The 12,031-nt window shown below is 33.6% G+C and overlaps 1 protein-coding gene across 1 annotated transcript; it reads left to right on the forward strand.

Annotated features, from left to right (window-relative positions):
- Positions 1-1,400: 1,400 nt before the first annotated feature.
- LOC128206265 (zinc finger protein 594-like) lies at positions 1,401-7,772 on the forward strand. The gene is made up of 2 exons (XM_052908620.1): positions 1,401-1,521; positions 4,777-7,772. Exon 2 carries the CDS (start codon positions 4,782-4,784, stop codon positions 7,455-7,457), a length of 2,676 nt encoding a protein of 891 aa, XP_052764580.1. The 5' UTR covers positions 1,401-1,521; positions 4,777-4,781; the 3' UTR covers positions 7,458-7,772.
- The last annotated feature ends 4,259 nt before the right edge of the window (positions 7,773-12,031 follow it).

Raw genomic sequence — 12,031 nt, forward strand, 5'->3', positions numbered from 1 at the left:
TGATTAAAAAAAATGCCATTAAAAGTTTTCATCCAATTTTGGATGAAAATCTTGTGGTGGCAGTGATTACTGTACTGCAAGGGAAGTAACACTGCGCGGAGTTTGCGGAATTATCCGAGAGCGGACGGTAAGAAACGGCGCATGCGCGATCAAAAAAAATGAAAACGCCGCATGCGCAAGCCCATTGCACCAGGGACACTTCTAAAACAATCAATATATGCGCCGGGCGCCGATGCGCCCGCGCAATAATATGATACAAAAATACTAGTTCATAGTTTAATTCATTTATTTATTTATGATATGTATATCAAACTCTATAGGTACAGTTGCTATTTATTTGATTCAATTATACTTGTTTATAGTTGACTTGTTCGCTATTTGTATACGTAAACCATTTTATTTGATGAATTTGATCATGGGTCATATTGGCCTTTTTCAAATATATTGTGTGTGTTATATTTCCTTGAATAAACTTTCTAATTTCTTCTTCTACACTTTGGTGATTATGTGTACCAAGTTTCTGAACAATCCCTTCTAAACTGTGAAAATAGTTTGCTCCACAAACTTCAATGAAAGCCACAATGTTCAGCAAAGTCCCACTTCAATGGCACGTAACTGTATAAAAAAACACTTGACTGCAACTGGTGAAAATCATGTAAGACAAAAGTTCAATGCATGGTGATCACGAGTACTAAATTTCAGAACAATTCCGAAGAGACTGAAGAAAAAAATCGTAAAAAACAACAAACTAACATCTATGTTGTACATCAAGTGCTTTAACTCTGCACTTAACGTTGTGCAGCCACAGAAAAATCCTGGTAACACAACTTCACACTGGTAAAAACCCCGCCAAATGCCCCCGCACCCAAGTGACCCTAGATAAGGCCAATTTCCCGCTAAATTTGGCGTGAAGACAAAACCACCGCAGTCACCCGGCACTGCGGGGCCATCTGAAAAGAAAAAACATGGCCCATTTCACCGGCTATCCCCGGTATACCCCCCGGCCCTGGGGGAGCCGTGGTTACAATTGCCTGGTGCATTAGCATTCAGGGCAAATATGACCGGATACAAAACACTCTTCAACACCATCAAAAATGTCAACAAACAACGTTGTCTTTTCTTCATTTTCTCAAATTTGAAATCATCTAAAAAATCAAATATAATGCATAAAGTTCGAAATACACAAATATGCATCAACATAAATAAAAATGACACTAATATACAATTGATGGGAAAGACCCTGGAGTCGTAAATGCAAACATCGCAACGGAGTTTTATCAAGAAATAAAACTGATATTGTAGCAGTTCCTTTAACGACAGCCTTCAAAACTATGCATAAAGTGCTTTAATAGTCATGCCCCTCAAAAGTAGTTACCTCCCTTATATTTAATTTAGCCATTGAAAAATATCATCATGTAATTTCGCGTTAACAAGTGCTGATAGAGGATTTTCTCAATGCTCAAAATTATTAAAAGTCAATCATATTAAAATCATCCAAAGTAAACAGTTGGTCGGACAAAGGTATTAAACTTTTAACGGGACTCGCTCGTGGTTTGTAAAATGCTCTTTTAACGATTTTGATTTTTTTTATTACGTAGTAAAGTCTGTCAAATCAAAAGGGGTGTAAACTCTAAGATTCTGACCGCTGGATCCCTTCAACGAATGTTGACATTTGCTCAAATTTTATCTTCGGAGACCACAATTTTAATACAAATTGGAAAGCTATTCAGCAAATTGTTTTGGCGTGATTTGTTGATGGATATTATCATGGGATATTTTCATATGTATTTGATAATTCTATGCAGAAGCTGTTTAAGTTCTTGTTGCTGAGTGGTGGAAGCGTCTGTTTCTATTTCTTTTATTGTGTAAAAGGCATGATGCGGTCAGGGATCGAACCCACGACCTCCCGCTCAGTAGGCGGACGCCTTAACCACTGGGCCACGGAGACGGTCAAAATATTGAAACCAAAGTAGAAAAGTCAGGCACCATTACAGGTCCCAAATACACAAATCATGTGCTAAAACTTATGATTACCTTGAGGTCATAATTTCACACATTTTCCCATAAGCATGTTCCAAAATAAACAGACATTTGGCAGGTGGCTAATACATTGTTTGTTATAGCACCATAACATAGTTGCTTTAATGTATAACAATATGTGATTAAAACTTGTCCGGCACTTTGAGTTGACACCATTGACCGAATATTCTTTAATGCATGTGGGTGTCTACAAGATCATTGAAAAGTTGTAATGACCACTTAAATGTAATTTAAAAAGGAGCGTTACAATGTAACCCCGATTATCACTGTTTACACATGACCGCTTATACTTGAGGGCATTTAAGAAGATAATTGTGATGAATTTAATCATAATTCTATGCTGTTTGTTTAGAAAATGTGTTGTGGTATTTTGTAAAAATAAACTTTGCTATAAAGTTTATTTATTCATTTATTGTTTTTTCTTTTTTGTCTCGCTCATTTTCACATTTAGTATTTGACATATATTGAACATATGCACAATTTCCACAACATAATTGGTGCCTAAGTAAACTGACGACATCAAATTTTGTATATAATTTTCATAACAGACTAAAATGGAAACCTTTGTCATTCGAAACATCAGATCACTAGAGGTTTTAGCTAGGTCCATGGCTTCCTGGAGGGATCACAGTTTTACTGTTTATATATGGATTAAAGATATTTTTTTAATTACAAAGGAATGGACTTTTACTTAAAAAAAAATTGTCAAATAAATCACTTCTATGATAAATTTTGTTCTTTTTATACACATGATAAAAGTTCAGGCATTTTCTAAACCTTTTAAGTACATGAAATTGCAATGTATTACTTGATGCTGAATTTGATAATCTAATACTATACTAGTGTGCTTTTCTCTCTTGAACTATATTTAATATTAATTGGACATATTGTCAACTAAATTTTTAGAAATAAGTGTAAAAAAATAAAAAATAAGCATAATATTTACACTAAAGTAATGATAACAGGTACTGATTCATAATAAACTATTACTTAGTATTGAAATCAGTTACAACACATACACAATATGAATCAAACAATGACTGCAAGTGCCCTAATTTTTGAATTAAGTCTCATTCACTGCGTTTAAAAAGTGCCTTTTTTGTCTTAGCACCCTGCCCTGGCCTGCATGTATATTTTGTTGCTAGTATTGTGGTATATTTGTTGGATATATATTATAGAGTTAATTATTTCAACCCTTTGGCTATTATCCTTCGATAGTAGTCCACTAGGTTATATTGGTGAATATGACCCATTGGCGTTCACCAAGTTTAGTTAAGTTCTATCTATAATTCTGTTGAAAAATCTGTAAAAATAGTATTGTTTTTGTTTCCATTAACGGGTAAAAATAGATAAGTAATTAAATCTTTGTCTGATTTTTAAAGTAATGTCTTCCACACGTTGCCTTTTTGGCGAACTGTTCCTTTAAGATTGATTAAGAGCAATTAATTTATTCAATTATTTCTGACATTTAATATGCATGGGTTATTAAAAATGACTATAAGTAATGCCTATCATTGGGCCAATTGTCCCGAACTTGTTTAAGTTAACAACGATGTTAAAATCATCATTGTTAACATTCAAATCTTTTCTGCTCTGGAAGTTTAACCATACTATAGAATATGGAGTATTTCTTACACGATTTGAGACAACTGTTTCAGCTGTAGTTGTTTTAATTAAATATAAAATGTATGGGGTTATCATCAACTATTTCATGTTTAAAAGTTTACAACGATGTTTGAACAATCGACCCAAAATTTTAAATAGAATATATATATTCTTATTTCTGTAAAATGTGAGACTGGGAACCAATGTCTGAATTTTGGAGCTTTTTAACTGCCATCTTGAAAGTTGAAATCACTGACACATGTATGCAATTTCTTCTGTTCAACCAGCTTATTAATCGTTAAAAAGGTAAACAAAAATAGCATAGTTAATTATAATCTATTAACTAAATAAAATATGTGTTATTGTGTTGTTTGACTATAGCCAAAGTTACTTTGTTTTGATCGGATTAAGCCTGGGTGATTTTATTTCAAGCATTGTTTAGTCAGACTACAGGACATGGTTGCACAACACAAAAAATATTTTGTTTCTAACATGATAGAAATGATATTTATTGGATTCTGCAAAATAAGCAACAATAGTTTGGCATCAGATTTCTTTGAGGAGCAATATATTATGTAAACAGTGTGAAGCCATAATGTATATCAAAAACAATTATGTGCATTGTTTTAACCTTAAATCTTGCAGTAAACATGAAGAATAGATATCTAAATTGCTTAGCAGAAATCGACTGCTACAGATAATATTTAATTTCCTCCATAAGGCCTAAAAAAAAAATACATTTGGTTCGGGTTACCCGACCCTACCTACGGAATAGGCGCCGACCCTACCGTTTTTATAGTCAGTTTAAAAAAAAAAAATGGAAAAATTAAAAAAAAAAAAAAAAAAAAAAAAAAAAATCTCGTTTTTTTTTAAATTGCTTTTTAATATTAAGTTTAAACCTTAAATGCTTATACAGAAGATAGCTTTAACACCATTCTCCAATGATGAAAATTATTTTCTTATATAAAACCTAATAAAAAAAATAAATAAAAAAAAATAAAAAGCCTACCTACCCTACCTATTTTTTTTAAGGATGTAACCCTAACCAAACAATTTTTTTTTTTAGGCCTAAACAGATTTGACCATGAATTTGATTCATATTGAATACCATTTGTACCATTTTCATTTCAGGAGCAATGGAGGACTTAATTGGTACCGATCAGGCTGTCTTTAGTGAAGTAAAGGTGCTGCTATGTGAGAGATGCTTTATTGCCTTCGAGGACGAGGACAAATACAATCAACATGGATGCTTGAGGGCTGACACATATGCAGACAACCAGCCTGATAGTGATAACACTTATGTGGACAACAAGCCTGATAATGATCTAGAGCACCAGCCTCAAACTTTAGTAGGAGACCAGTCTGAGAATAGGGAGGTTAGTCCTATCATAAATAACAAAGTGGAATCAGGTTCCTCTATCTACAATCAAGTAACAGATAAAGCTGGAACAAAGCCTGTTATCAGACCGAGTATCAATCATGTCTCATCTGATAGGCCAAAAGTCATTTATTGTCAAAGTAATTCTGTGAACACCGACATAGCAAAGGTTGTGAGTAAGACCTATGCTATTAGAGTGAAGACTGATACAAAGGAGAGCTTCAAGAAAGTGGAAACAATGAATCGAATGAAAACAAATTTTAACTCAATACAGAAACCAAATATTACTGCACAGGGACAAATTAATTTTGCACGAAATAATGGAACGAATAAAACATTCAGAGTAAAAGTAGTTGGTTTAAAAAGTTTGAAAAATAAAACAGTTACTACCCCAGACACTATAACTGTTAATACAGACCGTTGCTATACTCATAAAACCAAAATGGCAAAAACACACACTATTGGCAAAGGACCTTCTGAGAGCTGTAATAAAAAGAACAGTGAAGTAAACATGACCGGAGAAAACTTTGCATCATTTGCTAAACGATTAATGGGTGAAGGGGCGAATGAAGCAATACCAATTAAGGTCAAGGACGAACCTCAAGATGAAATCACACAGGACACAGCTAGTTTATGTGCTTCAGAGAAAGAAGTAAAAGAGATATGTGTGGTAGCAAACTCAACATTGTCAGTAAAACAATTGAAAGAGATATCTGCCATTGTAAAAAAACGGACTGGTTGTCAGGCGATGGTCAAAGTCAAAATACTTGATAAGTTAAGTAACCAGTCAATGCAGGCACATGCCATTAAGAATAAGACGAATGTGAGGATCAGAAATATGCAAATAATAAATCCTAATACAAACAGTGTTCCAATCAGTAGCAAGCAAAACAGTAAAGTGAAAATACATGTTTTCGATAAAAATAGTACAGCACAAACATTTTCCAGGCAAAGGTTTTCACCTCAAGTAGATAAAGTAAGAAAAAACAACAAAGTAATTGTGAAGGAAATATTCAGAGACTGTCCTGCTGATTCCAGGTTGAGTCTCAATTGGAACAGGGGTCACGATGGTTATGCGCCCAAACAATTTCGCCATTTTAATCAACACCAGTCCAACTGTTCGACCACAGTAACACCGGAGGTTGATTCACACGGTAATGAAAATGAAGAAACAGGAACAGTTAATTATCCTGTTAGTAATGGCGCTGTTGTTGAATCACAAGTTAAGACAAATGAAGCAACTGTGGATCTTGATAGTTATAATATTCTAAACCCCAAGTTGGAGAATGGACAAGAAGATGCAATTACAGATATAAAAGATCTTCTTGGCGACCATGAAGAAGGTATAGGTGAGAGGTTTATTTACAGATGTCTGAATTGCTTACACGCTTTTGAAGATGAGCATGAATTCAAAGCACACAAGCTGCTTTGTGGTACTGGTGCAAGTGTTGAAGTCAAAACTGAAACTTTAAAGTGTGCAGTATGTTCCAAAGCTTTTGATGACGAGGCATTATGGAAAATCCATGTAGATAAGTGTAGTGTTGAACAGTATAACAGGGAACATATTGAAAATAATATCGACATTCCAAGAGAATTCTTAGATGCTTTGAGCAATGGCGAGAAAGAGAGTTACACAGTCAAACAAAAAAGAAACAATTTCACATGTGGCATGTGTAACAAGAATTTCAGAGGAAGATTTTGGTTAAAAAGACACATGATTATTCACTCGGAGCAAAAAGACTATGTTTGCACGATTTGTAATAAAGGATTTTCTTACAAACATGGACTCAAAACACACATGAATATCCATTCAGATGAAAGAAAGTATAAATGCAACATATGTGAAGCAGATTACAAACATTTCTCTAATCTTGAAAAACATAAGAAAACCCACAAAGACCCTGCGGAAGTACGGAAGTTCAAATGCCATATCTGTGATATGGGCTTCTATGAAAACTATCACCTTCGTCGACATTTAGATTCCCACATCCCTGTCCGTAATGTGCAATGTGAACTCTGTGATCTTGCATTCCAAAGAGCTGACAGTCTTAGAACCCATATGAAAAGGGTTCACTCAAGCGACAGAAACCCATTAAAACGAAAATGGGCTAGAACGTTGCTTAAGTGTCCTGTTTGTGACCAGGTCTTTTCCATGAGAAAAGTTTTATTGAGACACATGCAAATGCTTCACCCAGGAGTTGAAACAAATATAGCCCCAATTAAAAGTTCATTGGATGATGGTGAATCAGATAATAATGATGGTGATGTTGTCCTAGATGATGATGAACAACTTGACTCAGAAGACGAGTACAAGGCATTGGAAAGTGTGAAGAAGAAGAGAGAATTGAAATGTAATGATTGTGATAGAGTGTTTAGATCGGAGGGGAACTTCAAGAGACATATGAGGGTAATGCATGACGAAGAATCTGAATGATCAGCTTTGTTTTCTTCTATATTTATTCGCTACTATACTGCTAGATAATTCTACGGATAAATAATGTCTACTATTTGTGTCGATAATTATATATTTATAATGAATCATTAAGGTTATTTGTGATTTATCAATATGAACATTGGTTATGTTTTATTTTGATATATACAATATAATCAAACACTTACTAGTATAATACATTTTCATGGCGCGTATTATGCATGTAAATGGCATTCCTTGGCTTGTATGCAAAATGTCAGTACATAATTGTTTTAATGTTAATTACAAACATTGACTGGAATAAACAAAATAAGATTATTTTTCTTTAGCTGTCATACCAATTTATAGACACAATGTTGCAGATTTTAATCCAATACATTTATATCATTAATTGATTTCTCTAAGATATGCATATGTGAGCCAAATATATTTGCCTGTGATGTATAAGAAATTCACACAATGTTTTCACTCGATTAAGACAGTAGTATTCAAATATTTCTTTTAACTAAATTTTAAAAACCTACAATATTGTTTAGTAACAGGTTCGGTTTATTTTAAAGGGACTTGACACCAGATGGTCCCAAAATCGGTGATCAATTTCATCACCGATGTTAACCCGTCGGGCTATGTGTCTACGTTGTTTCGCAGCAGTTTTCCGCTTCATCGCACTGTTCGTCGTTTTGGAAAGCCTTGAAGTGTACATATTTAAAGTCACGCGATGATTGCTGATCAATAAACCGACTCTATTTTTATATTTCCTCGGATTTAGTAGGTAGACATACCCAGTAGATTTTCGAACTAGAAAGATCATCAGGAAGTAAGATTCAACACGTTGTACACAGCAATAAAATCAATATTGTGTTTATTAAGTTTATGAAAGTTTTCTTTTTTCTTGCAATTGTATCATCTGGTGTCTAGTCCCTTTAAGGCTTTCAAATTTAGTCCATTTTAAACTGGACGAGGTAAATCAGTAAAAAGTTGAAGTTCCCTCTACATTTGTACTTTATTTTTAGTGATTTTCTTGGTGTGATTTTCGTGCAGTTTAGAATGTATTATGTTACCTCTTGCGACAGTGTGTCTACTCGCAGACCAAATTAAAAAAAAAAATAAGTAAATTAAAAAAATCGGTAAACGCAGTTTCCGTGAATGAATACAAAACGAATGTATTTCTTGAAACAAAAACAAGATATTTTCAAAACCTGTTTAATTGCTATTATTTCCCATAGTTTTTCTCTTGTTTATTTAGTTTTCCTAAGTCGGGAAATTATCCCAATTTGGAAGGTACTGAAGGTGAATAAAATGGCCATTTTCAGTTGATTTGCAATAAAGATTCACTACTATGAGACAACATGCAAAAAAGTGTTTTATTCACACTGTATATATGTGCACCCATTGCTTAGGAACATAGAAGGGCTACATCTAAGAACATTTAGTAAAAACAAACCCAACATACAACTAAATGCCAATCAATTGCCCAATGAATCCATTGTGGCTACACAGGAACCCAGCCAAAAAATATATCTCGATCAGTGTCGTGTAGGCCTTTACCTCCCTTAACAGAGATTGGATTGAATGTTTGACTTTAGGGAGCACTGCAACATTCATTATATAATCGAGCAAGTTCAATATCGACAGAATTTTTTCCAACTTCATATTGTGGCTACAGATATGCGTCCTTGACTACACAGTGCCCATCAATCTCAATAGCGCAACAACAGAGTCAATTCAGAAACCAAACCCGGGTTGTCCGGTTAGCGCACTGGTTAACGTCTTCGCTTATCACCAAAGCGACCCGAGTTCGTGTCACGAGATACTTTTTTTATTGAAATTGGCTGGGTTCCTGACAATGAGTTCTGCTATAATATATGACTGTATTTTTACCACATCTGATTCTATGCATTGCTTGAAAGTAAATTTAAATGAGGAAAAAAAACATTTAAAAGGTCAGTTATCGCTTTGTTTTTTATGAATCAAAAACCTTTTATATAACCCAATAAGCAGAATGTAAAAAATGGAAACAACAATAGCACTACCTGAACATAAATAAAAAATACCCCACTGTTTTACTCGGAGTTCGACAACCAAAAACTTGTATTGACCTTGATAATAAAATACTTAGTTGTGAATTATAGTATATTTATTAAAATATGTATGTTTGCAATTAGTGCTGTATTTTAACTGTATTATCAACTTAGTACCATGGTAACAGCAGCCTTTGGCGACATAAAACTGATATGGCCCCTAGTTGTGTTCCTAAGATTTTTAAAACAGTTCACTAACACATAACTGTGGTTGCTAAGGAAGTCATTGGTTGCTAAGGAAATCTTAACTTGCTATGGATGTAGGTAGTTTATTGAGGGTATACTGTTATAACCAAACAAAAATATGATGAACAAAATAATGATTTGTATACAACAGTATTTATATAAAAAATAAATTAAGTCTAAACTTATTTTGGTATGTTATACTCAATATGACATTGACCTTGAATAAGATATTAACGTATGATAACATGGAGCACAGAATGAAACTCATGTCACTCATTAAGATAAAAAAGTAGCATTTAACTATTTGTCTCATACTGTGATACAAAAGAATGAAAGTGGGTATTTTTAAAAACAATCTGATAGAATTACCCAGATTTACCAAACTATATCAGAGAAGAAACATGCCGTTTTCAATTCTGCCACCAGTTTTGTATTTAAACTAATAATACAGAAACTAAAAATGGTAAACATTTTCTGAACAAATCCATTTCATTTAAAAAATAATTGGGGAAGGGGGTGTTTTCGTATTTGATCTTGATATGATATTAACATTGACCTTTAACTATGTCAATTTGAAGTGCATTCGACGTTTAAGAGAGAAATCATATTTATGTAAACACTTCTCTTATCATTGAAATTGAAGCTGCCGTATTAAAACATAACCGTTTTACTGAAATGGTCATATATGGCGGCCACCTAAAACGCCACATTCGGAACTCCTCGGCCATTTTTTCAAAAACAACCTCGGATGTATGTCGGTACATCTGTTGAAGTAGTCCGTATTTTTTTGAATAAAAGCATTAATTAAATGTAGTGTTTAAGAGTTGTATTCATTGCTCTCAGTTTAAATTGAATGCCAGTGAAGTGTATTATTGCAAACATAATTACGATTCCCAAGAGTTAAGTCATAAATTTTAACTACTAAATAAGATTACTACGCGATCTATTTGCAGCGGACTTAAACGTACCACTTTTTAAGTATGTAAACCGTCCATATACATCCGAGGTTGTTTTTGAAAAAATGGCCGAGGAGCTCCGAATGAAAACGCCATTCCGTAATACGAGGTGACATTTTATGACGTCATCTCAATATACTACATACTTCGCCGATCATATTGACATGCAACATCAAAAATTCATGTTTTATGCATTTTCCGTAAAGCGTTAGTAACGCTTTAAGCCATAAATCAATAATTCGCAAACTTAAGGATAAAAAATGCCGTGTGATTATGTCACTTATATCACTGGTTTTTAGATATTTGCGCAAACAAATGGCTAATTCCAAGACAAAACATAAAGAAGATGTCAAAAAGTTAAATATGTGGGAGTGCAGCTTTAAGTTCAAATTGCAACGGTAAAGCATGTTGTTGTTTTTTTTAAGTGTTTAATGTTTTAAAGAGTACGGTTTTCCAGACTGTGTTTTATTTGTTATATCCAATCGATACTCCTCTGTCAGTTTCCATCTAAAACAACATCGGTTGTAGACCGGTACATGAAAAGAAGAAGTTCGTAAAGTTTTAAATAATAGTAAAAATGTACATTGATTTTAGTGCTTTAACGTAAATTCTGTATTATTAATTTTAAATTGATTGACAGTGAAGTGCATTATCGCAAACATAATTAGGATTCCCAAGAGTAAAGTCATTAAGTTTATTGCTATATTGAAATAACTATATCGAAGATTCATATCACTATTTTTTAACTTGTCCTCTATTGGTCGACCAGAAAATTGCATTGCTTACTAGCCTTAAACCACAATTTAACGTCACTTTGCAACTTTTGCTAGTTGGCGACAAAGATGCCCCATCAGATGTAAACAAGACTATTTTCCAACATGTACACACATACATATCTAGAACAAAACGCTTTAAGCGCTAACGCATACCGATTACGAACATTTCCACAATCTCTGAGTACTGTGAGTGACTACACCCCCCCCCCCTTCCTTCTCCCCCTCCTATACTCTTTTCTATCATTTATATCAACCCCCCGCTCCCCCGAACCACCGTGTATTTCTCAACCCACTTTTGTAAGAAATTATATTTCTATAAAAATAGCATCCTACCATAACATTGCGTAATACTCATATTGTACCAGTTATTTTGTATATTTCTATCACTTCATACCAGCAGTAGTGTATCAAATAATTTCAGAAATATTTTTTTTTAATTATCTGTTCTCACCATATCGCTAACAATGAAAACAGAAGATAGACATAGTAAAACAAATTATGGTTAATTCTCAATTCTGTGATTTACTAACTGTTTATGCATTTCATCACTCATTATATTGTATGTATATTATGTAATT

The sequence above is a fragment of the Mya arenaria genome, chromosome 10 (assembly GCF_026914265.1).
Source record: "Mya arenaria isolate MELC-2E11 chromosome 10, ASM2691426v1".
In the NCBI taxonomy this organism is placed as follows: domain Eukaryota; kingdom Metazoa; phylum Mollusca; class Bivalvia; order Myida; family Myidae; genus Mya; species Mya arenaria.